The sequence below is a fragment of the Hipposideros armiger genome, unplaced genomic scaffold, assembly GCF_001890085.2.
Source record: "Hipposideros armiger isolate ML-2016 unplaced genomic scaffold, ASM189008v1 scaffold_322, whole genome shotgun sequence".
NCBI classification, from domain to species: domain Eukaryota; kingdom Metazoa; phylum Chordata; class Mammalia; order Chiroptera; family Hipposideridae; genus Hipposideros; species Hipposideros armiger.
This window is the reverse complement of record NW_017731672.1, coordinates 100,851-116,231: the sequence shown is the minus strand read 5'-3', so window position 1 is coordinate 116,231 and position 15,381 is coordinate 100,851. Positions and strand designations below refer to the sequence as shown.

At 37.1% G+C, this 15,381-nt stretch overlaps 1 protein-coding gene across 15 annotated transcripts in view; it reads left to right on the top strand.

The window, feature by feature from the left end:
• Positions 1-14,911, top strand: part of RBMS3 (RNA binding motif single stranded interacting protein 3) — a 1,293,188-nt gene extending 1,278,277 nt beyond the window's left edge. For 8 of the 15 annotated variants that reach the window (XM_019660623.1, XM_019660627.1, XM_019660622.1 and 5 more), the window contains 2 exons: positions 354-481; positions 9,323-14,911. In XM_019660623.1, coding sequence (XP_019516168.1) covers positions 354-481; positions 9,323-9,329 — 135 coding nt within the window. In that variant the 3' untranslated portion in view covers positions 9,330-14,911. Of the gene's footprint in view, positions 1-353; positions 486-9,322 lie in introns of those variants that run through there. The other 7 variants (XM_019660629.1, XM_019660625.1, XM_019660628.1 and 4 more) reach the window with 1 other exon arrangement.
• The last annotated feature ends 470 nt before the right edge of the window (positions 14,912-15,381 follow it).

The window sequence follows — 15,381 nt, the reverse complement described above, 5'->3', positions numbered from 1 at the left end:
TATACAATTTTTGTAGGAATCCTGCCTGATTTTTTTTTCATTAATAAATTACTATTTAGTATGGCTATATGCAACTATGGTTTAAAAGTTCTAAGTATGGGCAAAATGATTTTCTGAACATTTTCTCCAAGGACATATGATGGCAAGGCTTCTTAGTTGCACATTGAGGTGAATTTCTCAGCCCTTATCCAGATGGGCTCTGTAATGTTTCTTTGAGTACTTATTGTGGCTTCATGCAGCAGAGTGAAATTTTACTCGAGCCAGATAGAAGAGGGGTGTTCTCTACAGTCCATCTGGAAGAGGGTTCTTTGATGAAGTCAATAAGGCTTTTGTGTTCTTATCTGCCTCCTTAGGGTGTTGTTGCTGATACCTCTCCCCAGACAGTGGCACCTTCATCCCAGGACACCAGTGGTCAGCAACAACAAATAGCAGTGGACACGTCCAATGAACATGCATCTGCATATCCCTACCCACAGTCTAAGTAAGTGCGGGCTACACTAAGCTCTTTCCATCAAGAGCAGCCATCTTGACTTGACTCTCTCGTGTTGTATCTGTTAGCTTTTGCTGCAGTACAGACCATCTCAAACTTAGTGACAAGCATTTATTTAGTTCATGATTATGTGGGTTGGTGATTTGAGCTGGTGACTAGGTCTTCCGGTGTTGACTGGACTTGCTCAAGCACCTGGGGACGGCTGCTGGTCATTTTTGCAGCTCTGCTTCTGGGTGTTGTTTGGCTGTTGGTTGAGTGAGAGAGTGACTGAGCCACGTGTTTTTGATCATCCAGAAGGCTTATTCACATGGAAGTCTCAGAATTTGGAGAAAAACAAAAAAGTAAGCCCAAATGACTGCCATTTTCAATTGTTTCTGACTCATTTATTCTGCCCCTTTGGATAAAGCAAGTACATGGCCAAGCCAAGGGTTGATGTAGGCATTCACCACCAAATGGTTTAGATGCAGAAAGGAGCATTGTAGCACTTTAAAAAAAAAAAATCTACCATACAGATTTTGGAAAAATTCCAATATTCCCACTTGAAACCAAATAGTGAGCCTGCATTTTGGTCTCAGTTTTCTCATTCTTAAATAAAAACAGTAACACTCCATGTACAAGGTTGCTTTGAACACCCAGTGAAATAATTCATGAAAAAGGGTATTGTAAAATATAAAACAACATTGAGTAAGATCTAAGTTGGCTTTGTGTTGAGTAATTATATAGATGAAAATTTGAAAGGTTTTGATTGAAACCAAAGGAATTAACAAAGTTCAGTCCACGTACAAATGTCTTGTCATGCAAACTATTCTATACTTGGTAGATAACAATCAAAGCCCCGGTGAATAGAGAATTCCCAATGAGCCTTTCTGTCTGTATAATGTTGCCCCATTTCTTGATCATCGTTGCTCTTTAACCTCAATGCACATTTAAAGATCGGTTTGATGGGCCAGCCGAGTGGCTCAGCTGGTTAAGAGCTCGCTCAAGAGTTTGAGCTCTAAGCAATAGCAGTTCGATGCCTGGCCCAAGCTGAGCTGCTGCTAAGCTGCCAATAGGTAGCAGGATGACTCAGCTAAAAAAGTAAAAAATAAAATAAATAAATAAAGATCGGTTTGTTGCTGAAAGGTTAATCATGGCAATGGAGTCCGATACGTGTGGTTTAGCTTCTAAAGTTATTCCTGAGAATTAAATGTACTAAGAACATGACTTAACCTTATAAATATAAGGTATTATCATTATCAGTAGTAGTATTAGTACTGTTATCATCATTATTCTTACACAATAGCTTTCCAAAAAGATCCATAGTAAATAAAGCAGTGTGTGTGTGTGTGTGTGTGTGTGTTAATTCACCTATAGCCTGTGTGAATCACTTTTGCATATACCAAACAATATTATAGTCTCTGGCACTCTGTTCCAAGAATACTGGAATTTTTTTTTTCAGTCTGCTCAGCAGATCATATGTGAGAAAGGAGTAGAGATTGGCTATGTGGAAGCACAGTGAGAGGCACTGGTGGGAGATGAAAAATGCTACATTTGCCAAAAACATTTTTCAAGGCTTGGTGAGTAGGTGAAACTGGCTTTGGCTGTTTTAAAGCATAATGAAGAAATGAGTGATCTGAGACCCTCCTTGCTAACAGTTTAATGAAGCCTGGATAAAGGAAAATGATGCTTTCATTCATCCAATCAACAATTATTGATTGAGTGCCAACTATGTGACAGACCATATTCTAGATGCTAGTGAAAGTTCAATGAAAGAGGCAGATGGCACTCAGGGTTTATTTTCTACTAAGAATAGACAAACAATCAATGAACTAATCAGCAAATAATAAAAAGTAAAATTTCAAAGCAGACTGCTTAACAAGTTTCTTGTAATAGAACGTGACTGGGTAGGTACCTAAGATTTGATATCAGGAAGGTCTCTCAAAGGATCTGAAAGCTAATTAGAAGTTAATCTTGGAGAGATTTGGAGAAAAAACATTCTAGACAGAAGACAGAAATGCAAAGGTCCAGAGCGGGAACCTGAGGCTGGAATATGCCAGACTAACGTGGAGAGCTGTAGGGAATGAAGTCAAACAGGTTACCTTTTGTAAGAGCCTTTGGTCCTTGGATACTTGCCTTTGTGTTGAGTAATTAATTATTATTGGTTTTATGCTAAGTGAGCTAGAAAATCTTTGGAGAGATTAAAGAGAAGAAATGACAGAATTTTATTTACATTTCAATCACTCTTACCAACGGAGGCTATGTATAGGGAAATGTGTCTCAAGGATGGCTTTCAGGATACACATTTCCCCTCTTGCAATTGTTCAGAACCTCCTCCTCTCCCTGCCTGATTAAATCAACCTTAGCTGCCCCCTACTTGTCAGCCCATAATGAGATGCTCATTCTCAGGGTTGTTCCTATCTTTCCATGGTCATTGTATGATGTGGTGGGGAGGGGAGTCCTCCCTCTAACCCAGATTGAGCATCTTGGCCTCGCATGGATTCTAGGAAGAGTCTCCCCATCCACATCCACACCTAGGCCCAGTTTCATTTTTAGTACCTGATATTATGCCAGGTATGATGCTAGGAGATAGGATCTCTGCCCCCAAAAGTTTACAACCTAGCACAGGATTATACCTACGCATAGACAAGGTAAGTATACTGCCAGGAAGAAAATGAACAGGGCTCTTTTTTTTTTTTTTAAGGTGCTGTAGTAAGTAATAGGAGAATGCATTTAGATTTTCTTGGTATGTAAGCTTTGGTGGAGGTTGTGACAACTGGAACTGGGTCTTACAGGAAGGAGCAATGGTCCAGGGGAAGTAACATCTTGATCAATGTCCAGAGGTGGGAAAACTCACTGGTAGAATAATATGGGAAGTAGGTGCAGAGTATTAGAATGGTGTAGAAAGGCACAATGGACCCAGATTCTCATGTCAGGTGCCATGCTGAGGTTCTTGAACAGCATTTTCTTTGTTCTTTGAATGACCTTCCAGTTGAAGTAAACAATGGATTTGGAAACAATGGAAATAGTCCTGTTATTGCAATGGTTCAGACAAGAGGGGGAAAAAGTCTAAAGAAAGATTCAAACCGGAGGCCAAAGGAGTCCGGGGCAAGTGCTGCCTGCGTTGCTCAGCCAATAGACCGACACAGGAGTCGGGTCATAGAATAAGAGTTATCAGAGCACCGGGGGCCTGAGAAGGCAGCTGGTTAACACCTCCAAACACTGCCTTCACATTCTTAATCTGGCTTGGGGTATTTAAAGAAAAATCTGGATATTCCTCCAGAGGCTACATGATGCTTCCAGGGGTCTGCATGGAGCTGTCCCTCTGGCGATGTGGCTCCCCTTCATGGGCATCGACCCAGGAGCAGTGATGACAGTAACCTGGAAAGAATGCTAGGCCATAAAGATTGTGATCAGTAAGCAAGCAGGAGCTTCAGGGTAATTATCTAAAGCAGGAAACTTGGACAGGGGACACTCTAAACTCAGGAGTAATTATCTAAAGCAGGGGACATTCCAAGCTCAAACCTCAGGGAGAGAGTTGATCAATTGTTAAGCTCTAGGGCCAGGAGAGGTGATGCATGGGCCATTGCAAGGCCTCTTTTGTGGGGGTCCCAACTGGGCCCTGTTTCAAGATGGTGGCAAGTGAGATGGTGAGGGTAAGGGCTAGGGAGATAGACTGGAGTAAGAAAAATAGGAGAACAGGACTTTAAAATTCCAAGCAAAACTGTGGAGTTATTGACGCCACTAACAGACAGATGAGATAAAATCAGGAGGGCCTGATTTGTGGAGAAACAGGAGGAATTTAATTCAAAGAAGCTTTATTCCTTGAAAGAGTTGAGGAAGTCTGAATCTAACGACATAAAACTTTGTGTTCAAATGTGTTTAAAACTGTCTAACCAATATCAACAATAGAAATCCTCCATCCCATGTCTTCATAGGGGTAAAAATCATGGTAAGGGCTTTCTTTGTTTGAAGGAATTTTTTTTTACACTCATGCAGGAATGTATGTTACAGGATGTTCCACAGGGCATGCTTGTTGCTGCAACATGACAGAGATGAAAGCACCCTGGAACATGGAACATTTCAAATGTGTGACATGTGAAAACCATTTGCATTGCCTTGCGGATATTTGTTTAAACCTGGAGAAATTTTTTAACAGGTCCTGTTTATATTCTCAACTTCCTCTCTTTAACATGCTACAAAGTACTAGGAACTTTTGACTTGAAACAACAACAATAAAACATTGAATGAAAACCAAGACAATATCCTGTCAAATAAATTGGTAAATGACAATCACTTCTGAAAATTTTTTTTAAAGGAGTAAATTCATGGGATCCTATCCAAGTTTTTATCAATTTCAGCCAAGGGAAGCTGACCTATGTCATATATTAGGTTGTCGGAAAAGTCATGACATATTTTTTTCTATGTTTTTTGTTGGAAAAATGCATCACGACTTTTCCGACAGCCCAACAGTAAGACATGAGATTCTTCAGAACCATATGGGTCATCTAAACACCAGAGCTTGTTTTCTTATGTAACTATCACTGGGGAAAGTTTAGGAATGCAAGAGCACCCACAGAGACATACAAACATATTAAAGAAGCATTTATTAGAGAGGAGGCACACAACAATTTGTACAGCTTGCTCTGTACTCACCTGATATAGTCCCAGCTCTGTTCTTTTAAGTAACCTGAACACTCTTACCATGAAAAATTCGCTCAGGTTAGATTTGACCATTTTCTAGCGGTAAGGCTATGTTATCTTTATGAAGCTACCAGAAGTCTATTTTACAGCCTTGTTTTGAGGTCAAGTCACAAGCAGAATCCCTAAAGTTATAGGCTACAAATTTCTCTACATCATTCTCTACACCTATCTTTCTTGTTCATTTAGAGTGGTGACTATCTCTACAATACTTTCGCCAATTCACATTATCTTGTGTACTCCAAATTTTACAAATGGCGGCTCATTTCCAGCATTATTATGCCAATTGGCATGCCCCTACATTCATCAGGCAACCTATTTCTAACATTCATGATGCTAATTGATATATGAATAGTTTAAAGGACTTGTACAAACCTATGGCCTTTCTCATTAAATGATAGCTGACCTCCTATGGGGTGTGAAATTCTGAATTGGATAGTTGAGTGCCCCTAAAAAGTAGCTTAACCCATCACACATAATTTAACATCAGAATGTCTATACTAAAGGTATTCCAAAGTAAATTAGAAATATCACAACAGAAGGTTGACAGATAAAAGTTTGAGAAATATAAATGATGTGCATATGAATACGATATATTTGAGATCTCTGTCAGCAAATATTTTCATATTCCAAATTCCACTAAAAAGCAGGTCTTCACAATTTGTACTCATGCTTTTTGTTCTTCTATTGTTAAGAGTTATTAATGCAAAGGGACTCTGGACTCTTATCCCAAAAGGTGGAAATGATACCTGTGGTTTATTTTGGAAGTCCTATGGAAATTCCAATTCCTGCTTAAGTTAACAGTTTTTCTTTGTGCTATTTAGGAAATCTTAAAAATAAGGGGGTGTGGGGGGGCGGGCAGTGGATTGGGGAAGGGGGTTGTCACTTTGTGAGGGGTGAAAAGTATAACTATTGCATTGTTTTGTACACCTGAAACTAATAATAATAAAAAATAAGGAGGGCTTGAAAGTATGAGTCTTCAAAGTTAAAGTCTAAGATGCAAAATCAAAAGCCCTTGATTCAAATTCCACCTGTGTCACTTACTAGTTGTCACTCAACCTTTTGGAACCTCCTTTCCCTCTTCTTTAAAGTGAGAGATTAGATTGTTCTCCAGAGTGTAAATTAGGTCTCTAGTGGTGAGAGAGATCATTTATCACCATTCTCTGGCGTTAGGGTGGGGATGGGGTGGTCAAAAGCATTGTTGGGAAACACTGCTTTAGCCTAAGTGAAATACTTTCTTAATTGCAGTTCTCTTTAAAGCTATTAAAATGCTAATGACTATGACCTCTTAGAGGGCCTGACAAATATTTCAAATGTTCCCGAAAGAATAGTGTGTGCTGCCCTTTGGAATTCTAAGAGTTTTGTTTTTTATTTAACATATTATTAAAGAACGCAAACAAAAATTTTTGTGGTCAACATGATGGTGACTTTGATACTAATTTAAAAGATTATATTCTTTCAAAAACATTTTTTTTTATTGGATACACTTTTTTGTTGGTGCCTTAACTGCATGCTTAGTTTGCCTATGGGTAATCCAGTAATGGAAGACCAGTGTACAGTTTTTCCCAAACTCTGGGACACAGAATCCTTTTCACATGGCATCCCATAAAGCTAATCTATCAGAAATGACATTGAGGAGTATTGCATTATTGGATGATCTCTAAGACTTTTTCTAGCTCTAAATGTCTAGAATTCTAAGATTATAGTTGCTACTTCTTAATCTAGTCACCCTGCTTCTATTGTTTGGGGGTAGGGGAGGTGGAGATGGGAGGTGGATAATGAAAGATAAGAGGGTTCAAAATGACGCTGTGATCTTAAATTCAGTCAAATTCCTAGTCGTCCAACATCCACACTGACCTTTGAAGGCCCTTACCTCAACCCCAGCATTGCAAGGTGTTTTTATTCTTCAAGTCTTCTCTGGCTAACTGAATTGTCATGAACACCATTTCCCTATACATTGTAAGTATATTAATGACATGTAAAGTATGTCCTCGATACCATGCTTACATGTCTTTATGCTTATGAGTAATAATACATTCTGCTTGCACAGTACTCTAGTTTGCAAATGATTTGCATACTCATTATCTCATTGACTTTAATTCCTCTTTTTAAATTGCAACCAATTTTATTTCTGAAATAATCTCACTGACCAATTCAAAGTGTTCCTGTTACTAATGATCACAGCAGCGTAAATTTAGAAGCCTTCTATTTTTATAAATATCAACGCAACCCATAATCATTATTTAATTGTGCACTTTCACCATTTACCTAGGGCAGAGAACATGGACAGGAGTGAATTCAGCCCTTTTAAATAGCAACACCTTTTCCCTTTGAACTTCAGCTAGCAACCATGAAAATGTGAAATACAACCATTTATTTCTCCTCATTTGTCTTCACATAGCAATGAGACTACTTGAAGGATTAAGCAAGTGATAGGAGAGGGCTATTAGAAACATTTGTGTAAGGTTATAAAAACATGAAAATAGCTCCAGCCCAGCTCATCAATATGGATGCCCTGAGACCAGTGCACTTGACATACCTGAGCAGTGAGGGTTCTATGTCAGTGTAGTCCATTGAGCAAAACAATTCATTGAGCAGCTTTTACAGAGATTCACGGTGTTTTAGGCATTTTCTTCTCTATATACAATAAGAACAAGATGAAAGATAGGAGTGGGAGCAAAGAATAAAGAAATTAAAGACACAAAACCATACAAGATAGGTTTTTAGAAATAACGGAGTAAGTCTATACTTGCAGAGGCATGGAGATCAAATATATGCCATAATCTCCATTGACTGCTATTAATAAAATTCCCCTTATTGTTGCTATTATGAAAGTTTTAATTGCATTTCTTCTGAAAAGAAATTCTACTTTCTTGCATAACACAGAAAAAATATATATTTCTAGGGACTTAAACTACTGGTTCAAAATGGAAACATTCAATTTACCAACTAGAGTGTTACATGATTCTAAGTATAAATTAATCCAGCCTCTAAGAGCCATAGGGCACTCCCATGAGGGCTTTTTGCAGTATAACAAAAGCAACCCCTCTGGGTCATCCCAAGCTAACTGTCATATAGTTGAAACCATTGCTGGGGGCTTTTAGTCAATTTGAATAAGGCCCACTAAGCTCAGGGTGAATGCAGCCCTGCATGAGTACATAGCTTGGGGAACAGACTAATGGTTGGAACTTAGCCCCACTCCCCTTCCTCAGCCAGACATCTTGTGCAGTGAACAATCTGTACAACTATACCCAGCAACTCTGAGGTTCCTGTACTACCTTAAGCAACTGTGTATCATAAGGTTCTTCTTTTTATAGCACACCCCTGAAATTGTTTAGCAAAACTCTAATCTGTGGGTGGAAGAGCTAAGAGTAAAGATCAAGCTACTAGAAGCTCAACCTTGCAATATAGATGGGGCAACAGCAGAAAGCATTTTAGGGGGCTGGGCTAGGGAACGTGGCATATAGTAAAAGTGACATTTGTCTAGTTCAACACCTATTGTGTGACTGCCACTCTGCCAGACTTCTGGAGAGTAAAAAATAAAAATACAGTTCCTGCTCTCAAGAATTTGAAATTTTAATGAAATGAATGAGCATGGAAGAAGAGATGGGAAAGCGGGAACGTGAACAAAATGCCATTGACCTCTTAATTGTCTTACTTATACTTGGGCCAATAAGGCTTATGCGAACATACCTCAAGAGAACATACACTCCATTGCTATATCGTGGGTACATAGTAGGGACCCACATATTTGTTGACTGAGTGATGAGTCTCATGGGAGTTCGGTCACAATTACTCAGAGTTCCTGGGGGAGATACAACATAAGCCAGTCCATGAAAAACAGGTTCCATGTATAAAGGCAATATTTTTTATCTGGGTATATTTGTAATAGTTATTACTTTAGAATTGAGGGATATTTTTGACATATTAGCCTTGATATAGAATGTGAACATACTTTTTGGCTGGAATATACGTTTGTGTGAAAGTGGCAGAATTTGACACTTTAATTGGTCCAATAAGCTTCTACAACTTCATTGACGACTGTTATTTTGAAAGAGCTTGGTATCTTTTGAAGAGGCCTCATTGAAAAAGAACACAAGAGGCAATTTCAATGTTGCTTTGATGTAATAACCACTTATTCAATTGTTTTCACAGACCATAAACAAGACTGAAGAATGTCCGTCTGAAACTTTGCCTTGAATGAAGAAACTTCACCGAACAAGAAGTTGGCTTCCAGTTTGCACAGGCGTCAATGGAATGCTTCTTTTTTCTTTTTTTCTTTTTTTTTTCTTAATTTTCTACTTTACCCAACGAAAACAAAGCATTTTTATGTGCTGTGCAAATGGTTCCTTCATGTGGTCTGATAGTTTATTTTTTGCCATCATTTTTTAACTATAGTAAAAAAAAATCCCAGAAGAGGAAAACCCAACAAAAACAACACAACAAAACATGGAAGGTTGACATGTTATCTGGAAGAACATTTGAAGTCAGAATTTATATCTGAAGGTGTAGATAGATTTTTTTTTAACGGAAAATATGATGTCAAGAGGTGGGCAAACAAAAATGGAAACAAATTGTTTTCCTTGGTAATTAAGCTACTCTGTTCCCCCCGCCCCCCCCGTCTTGTTTAAATGTGGGTTGGGTTTTTTTATTTTATTTTTTCTTAGAAATATTTAGGTAAGGTTTATCTTGAATCTTAATTGCCTTAATTTTAAGGACGTCAAAAGCTCTCGAGGCAAGCTGTCAACGTCTTGTTAAAAAAAATCAAGAAAGAATGGAAATATTGTGCCAGCTTTAACTGGTACAGAAGTTTAAGACTATGAGTTTTTAGGGTGAAAAAAACTGTACAGTTTAAAAGAAAATGTTTTTCTTCATTTGAAGAAAATTTGTTGATAAAAGAAACCATGGCAACCACAAGAATTGGAAAAATGCTGGGACTTTTCATGAACTTTGTCTTAAGTGTTGAGTCATTCTAGAAGGCTAAAACATTTTATGGTAAAGTTATTAAGGTTGGTTTAAAAACAACTGCATTAGAAATAATGCGTGTTTGGGGGGCAGAATGCAGATTTTTTTTAATTTACGAAGCGTGATTGCTAGCAAAAGCATTAGTGCTTTTTATCTGCAGTCTTTTTTATGAGCTTTACAAAGTTTTTAGTCAGCTTTGCTTGTCACATTGCAAAACTTAGCTTAAGAGCATTAAAAAAAAACAAAAAACTTAAGTAGATAGGAGCTTATGGTCAAAAGTGCAAAAAAAAACAAAACAAAAAAACCCACAAAAAAACAAAAAAAGCAATAGATAGAGAAATTGTTGACAATTTCTGTAGTCTTTCCTAGTTGTGATCAAATTCAGCCTATGGATGGCCTATTTTATACCAAAGATGAAGTGGCACCCTATTGCAGTCCAGAAGATAGAAGTTGTTTTTCTTTTCTTTTAAAAATTTTATTTGACCTACATGGCCGGACCAGTTCTTACTTTGTTGTTTGTTTAAACTACCTTCCACTGGTGTTTTACATACTGCAAAAAAAAAAAAAAAAAAAAATTTTTTTTTGTTTTGTTTTGTATATTTGTTTATAGTAGAAGCTTGCACCTGCTGTTTTCAGCAGTTTCAGCATGAAGAGTTCTGGATACCAACTGATAGAAAAAATGGCTTTAAATTCCATGAGCTTTTCTGGTTCTTTGCTAGCTCTCTTGAATAGTGAAACCTATATTGACGGCCACCAATAAGCTAAGACACATTTTTTAATAGGTTGAAATTTCTTTATGCAAATTTTGAACTAAAGATACTTCCTGTACCTGGTCTGAAGGGTCACTTGTCAAAAAAAAGCTTAGTGACATTCTGTTAAGTGGTGAGTGGTCTCCTGAAAAGGTCTCATTGTATTTTAACAGTAGTCTTCCTTCTAAATTCCAACACCTCTTAATTTGGTCTTTCACCTCAGTCTTGGTCATCATCAACCACGAATAGTCACCTTGATTCTGCAGTGGGGAGGGGATATCGTCTTTTTTCCTTTTTCATTGTATTTTCAAATCCTGGTGTTGTCAGAAGAAAGACAAAATAGACCTTTTTATTTCAGTTAACTCTCTGAGGCAAGTGGGACCAATAAGGTTGATGATTCTATTACTGGAATTTAGGTAAGCTTTTTAAAATGCTAGTTGACAATCAAGAAATTGTATGATTTATATTAATAAGAACCAAAACAATTAGGTTTGATCAATCATTAAAGCCAAAGGAGATATATTTGCATTGAGAATGATGCAAAACTTTGTCTAAAATGAATTAACAAACATCGATGTAACTAACGTCTCTGCATATTTGGTTCATGAAATCTTTGTTCAACATGTACAGTTTTACCTGAAACTAAGGACAATGAAATGTTGTTAATTGAATTGCTTTCTGAATGAATCATTAGAATCAAATAAGTGAAACTTTTCACAAACTATGTCATAGGAACCTGTCTTAAGTCCAGAAGGAAGAGGGAAATACATTAAGTTCCTTGTAAAAGAAATCAGAGTAGGCTTTTTAAAACTTTAAAAAAAAATTAAAGATAAATCATATTCCCATTAGGTCAGTCTGACTAATGAGTTTCAGTCAGAAAAAAAGTGTCAATATTCCACCATTTATGACCTACAAACAAAAGCCTAGAGTTGAAATAGACCTGGCTCTCTTATTTGCAATACCATGTATTGGAAACTCAAATCTAGAGAGTGATTCCATATCTTTGTGGTCAAATTAGAGGTGAAAATATATCCAAGAAATTGTAACATGCTACAGAGAAATTCCAACTGGTCACACCCATCCTTATGGTTTTCCATGCTTTAAAGAGAATCCTAAGTTTGTACTTTCCTCTGTTCCACACTTCAGCTTCTCATGTAGTTTAAGGGTAGCCCTTAAGTTTTATCTTTGAGAAGCGGGCCCCCAGGTTACAGGGGGTATAAGCAAACCTGTATGGGAACTGTGTTTTCTGTTTCTTTCTTTTCCACTCTCTGAACTCTTTGTATAAATAAGGATTATCCTGGGCATAATTCATTTGAATATGAAACCAACATGCTTTCTTTTATTTCTGTAAAAAACAAAAACAAAAAAACCTTAATGTGATACAAAGAAAGTCTCATTTACACAATCAACAATGAGGCTAAGAGGTAGCTACCATGTGGCTGATGAATGTGCCTAGGTAACTTCCTGTTTCTAGTCAAAACTGCTGTTTTATTTATACATCAGAAACATTGTTTTCAACTATAAAATTTCAGTGATCTCAATTTTTTTAAGCCACTTCAGTCAAAAGGAAATTACCTGTCATTTTCCGTGTCCATGTGTGTTTTGTATTTGGATGTTTTATATCATGCCATCCTATACAATATCTCATTTCAAATCAAAAAGGAAAAAAAAGGGAAAAATGGCACATATTCCAATTTGCATCTGTCATCTCTTAGCTGATATTTTTTTTAAGTTGTGTCAGGGGGAACAAAGCAACAGGTAAGCAGCATTGCATTGGATGCAAAACAAAACAACCCAAAATACATGTTCAATATATGTAGACATCAGAATCCTAATTTCATCAACAATATATATTATGGTTATTTTATCCCGTAATCATTTTTTTTTAGTATTCTGGTTCACCAGATTTTCGAGCATTGATTCAAATGTCCAATTTTTCCTCTCAATGGTAATTGCAAAGACTTAGCTTAACCATTAGGAAAGAAACTAAAATCAGAATCCAAATGGGATAAACTGTCTCATCCAAACTCCAGTTACATGGTCAGTGGAGGAGTGAGTTTTCTTTTAATAACGATGAAGTGTTACCAGAGGAGGCAAAGTATGCATAGCAGCTCCTTAACGCATGGCCATATCTTCTGAAGATGTCATGGACCCTAAGTGAACTAAATGCAATACTAGCAGGGGCTGGTGACTGGCCTTGAATACCAGCATATCTCGAATATTGCAACCGACATAATATTCTAAAAAAAAAAAAAATACTCCACCTTACTCCAGCTTGGGCAGGGTGACTTTGTTTCCTTGGTAAATTTCAATCATTCGGGTGTTGTCTCCATGCTTCACTTGAATCAATTCTTCCTGAGCAGCAGCAGGTGGCTCATGGAGCAGGAAGGTCATTGTGCCTACAGAATAGATCAGCCCCATGCCAAACTGCTTTAAAGTTATTTTCAATTCATGTAGGACCAAAAAGAACAGTGCTTTATTTGAATAATTACAAAGTCAATTCTATAACTATGCATCTTTTCCAGTGGCCTAAAATCCCCATTAATGAAAAGTGACATTTGATTTAAATAGGACCTTTGCTTCCGGAATGAATCATTAGAATCAAATAAGTGAAACTCTTTTCACGAACTCAGTCATAGGAAGCTGTCTTAGTCCAGAAGGAAATCTTTATGATTGAGAAGTTTCAATGTGGTATCTAGACAGATTGTAATGTTAGCAGGAGACCAAAAGTGCATTTGCCTCTTTAGCCTCATGCTGAATCCGAGCACACAGATATTGCAGATGAGCTGATAAGCAGGAAGAAATCCTTAAGTGGGTTTCAGTGATAACCGTTTTCCTATGACATAAAATCAAATGAAAGGATAATATTTCTGTATGTGTATAACAACATCCTGCACATTTGAGGAATCACTTCAAAATAAAGTTTCAACATGTCATGGAGCCTTGATCTATATTGTCTTGTCCACAGTAGAAAGTAAAGGATGAGATTTTGGTTTTCATGTCATCGGGTTTGGCATGCTTCAGAATTTTGAGCTCACTGGGATTGACAGCCTCTCACCCCGATCTGAGAGGCTGATGTAATTGAAACAGGCACATTGATTCTATATATTATACCCTTCCTGTGGCAGAGGGATAATGGGATTTCATTAATGAATCAATTTGTTTTACAGATAACATCCACGGTGGCATTGGAAGACAGTTGAGTCTAACTGAAGTTTCAAAATTTTTACCCAATATCTTTAAATATATAATTCATCTCTAATCCAAGTGCTGTTGGTCATGGCTGTCCTTTGTGAATTACATAGAGATCAGGAAAGCACAGAAGCTAAATATAAGTCCCTGAGTGGCCCCAAAGATCTTTTATGATGTAGGGCAGGAAGATCACCCCAGATTGCTGATATCTTTCATCTTTGGGTTTATACCCTAGTACATATGCTAATTGTCACATACATACACAAAAAGGATGGATGGCTTCTCAATGTTCATTTCTTTGTATTTCTGGGAGGGAAAATAATGGTTTAAGAAATGCTTTTTTTTCCGCTCAGGAAGCTTTAATGCTGAAGCAGGAGTGAGATCAAGCTTGGAGACTTCCGGAAGAACTACTAGACCACCGTGTCACACTTTTTTTTTTTTTCCGTTTTATTCACTCCAGTTAGTAACTGCCCATGACTGAATCTTGCAGAAATACAATCACTCTCAATTTTTGAAGGGCTAATTATCTACTTTGTGGATTTGTTTTGTCTTTCCTTTTCAACTATTAGGACTTGGGGCTCTGTTTCCTTTTATTACCATGTCACCCTGAGGGTGGAACAAGAAACAATGGAAAATAAAATTCAAATCAGTCTATGTTGCTTCTCATTATGTATTGATTGATTGAAGAAGTATTGATTTATTGAAATCACTTGTAAAATTAATGTCAGTGCATTTTATACCATTGATTTTTATTATCCATCATGTTCCTTTCCCATCCACCACAAATAATTGAGAGTTGGCTGTATTCTTGCAGAATATAAAGGAAAAAAAAAAAAAACTAGCAAAGAATTTGGCTTCCCTCAAAAGAAAGCTGTTTTGGTTTCCTTCTCTTTTGAAATTCAATCCGGTAGAAAAGGTCAACTCAAAATTCAGTTATGAAAATATAATAGCAGCTCTCGGTGAAACACACTCTCATATCCCTATCTCAAATCTTTGACAAAAATAAATGCTTTGTTTTGTTATTTTTTGACTTTGCATTACTGTATTAAGGTTGAATGCCTTTGACACGCCAGTGGATTTTTTTTTAATGATCATTTCGAATTTAAAGAGTGTCCAAAGTGTAATTTGTGTTACACTTTGTATTTTAAACCCTCTGGTCTTAGGTGATTAAGAAAGATGCTCTGTCTTCCTCTCCAAAATGTGTTATTTTCTCATATATAAAAGTGATTCCATACTTTTCAGAAACTGAAAAAACTATTTCAAAAAGACACTTGAAAAAGTTTTCTCCATTCTGGAAATTAATGCTTC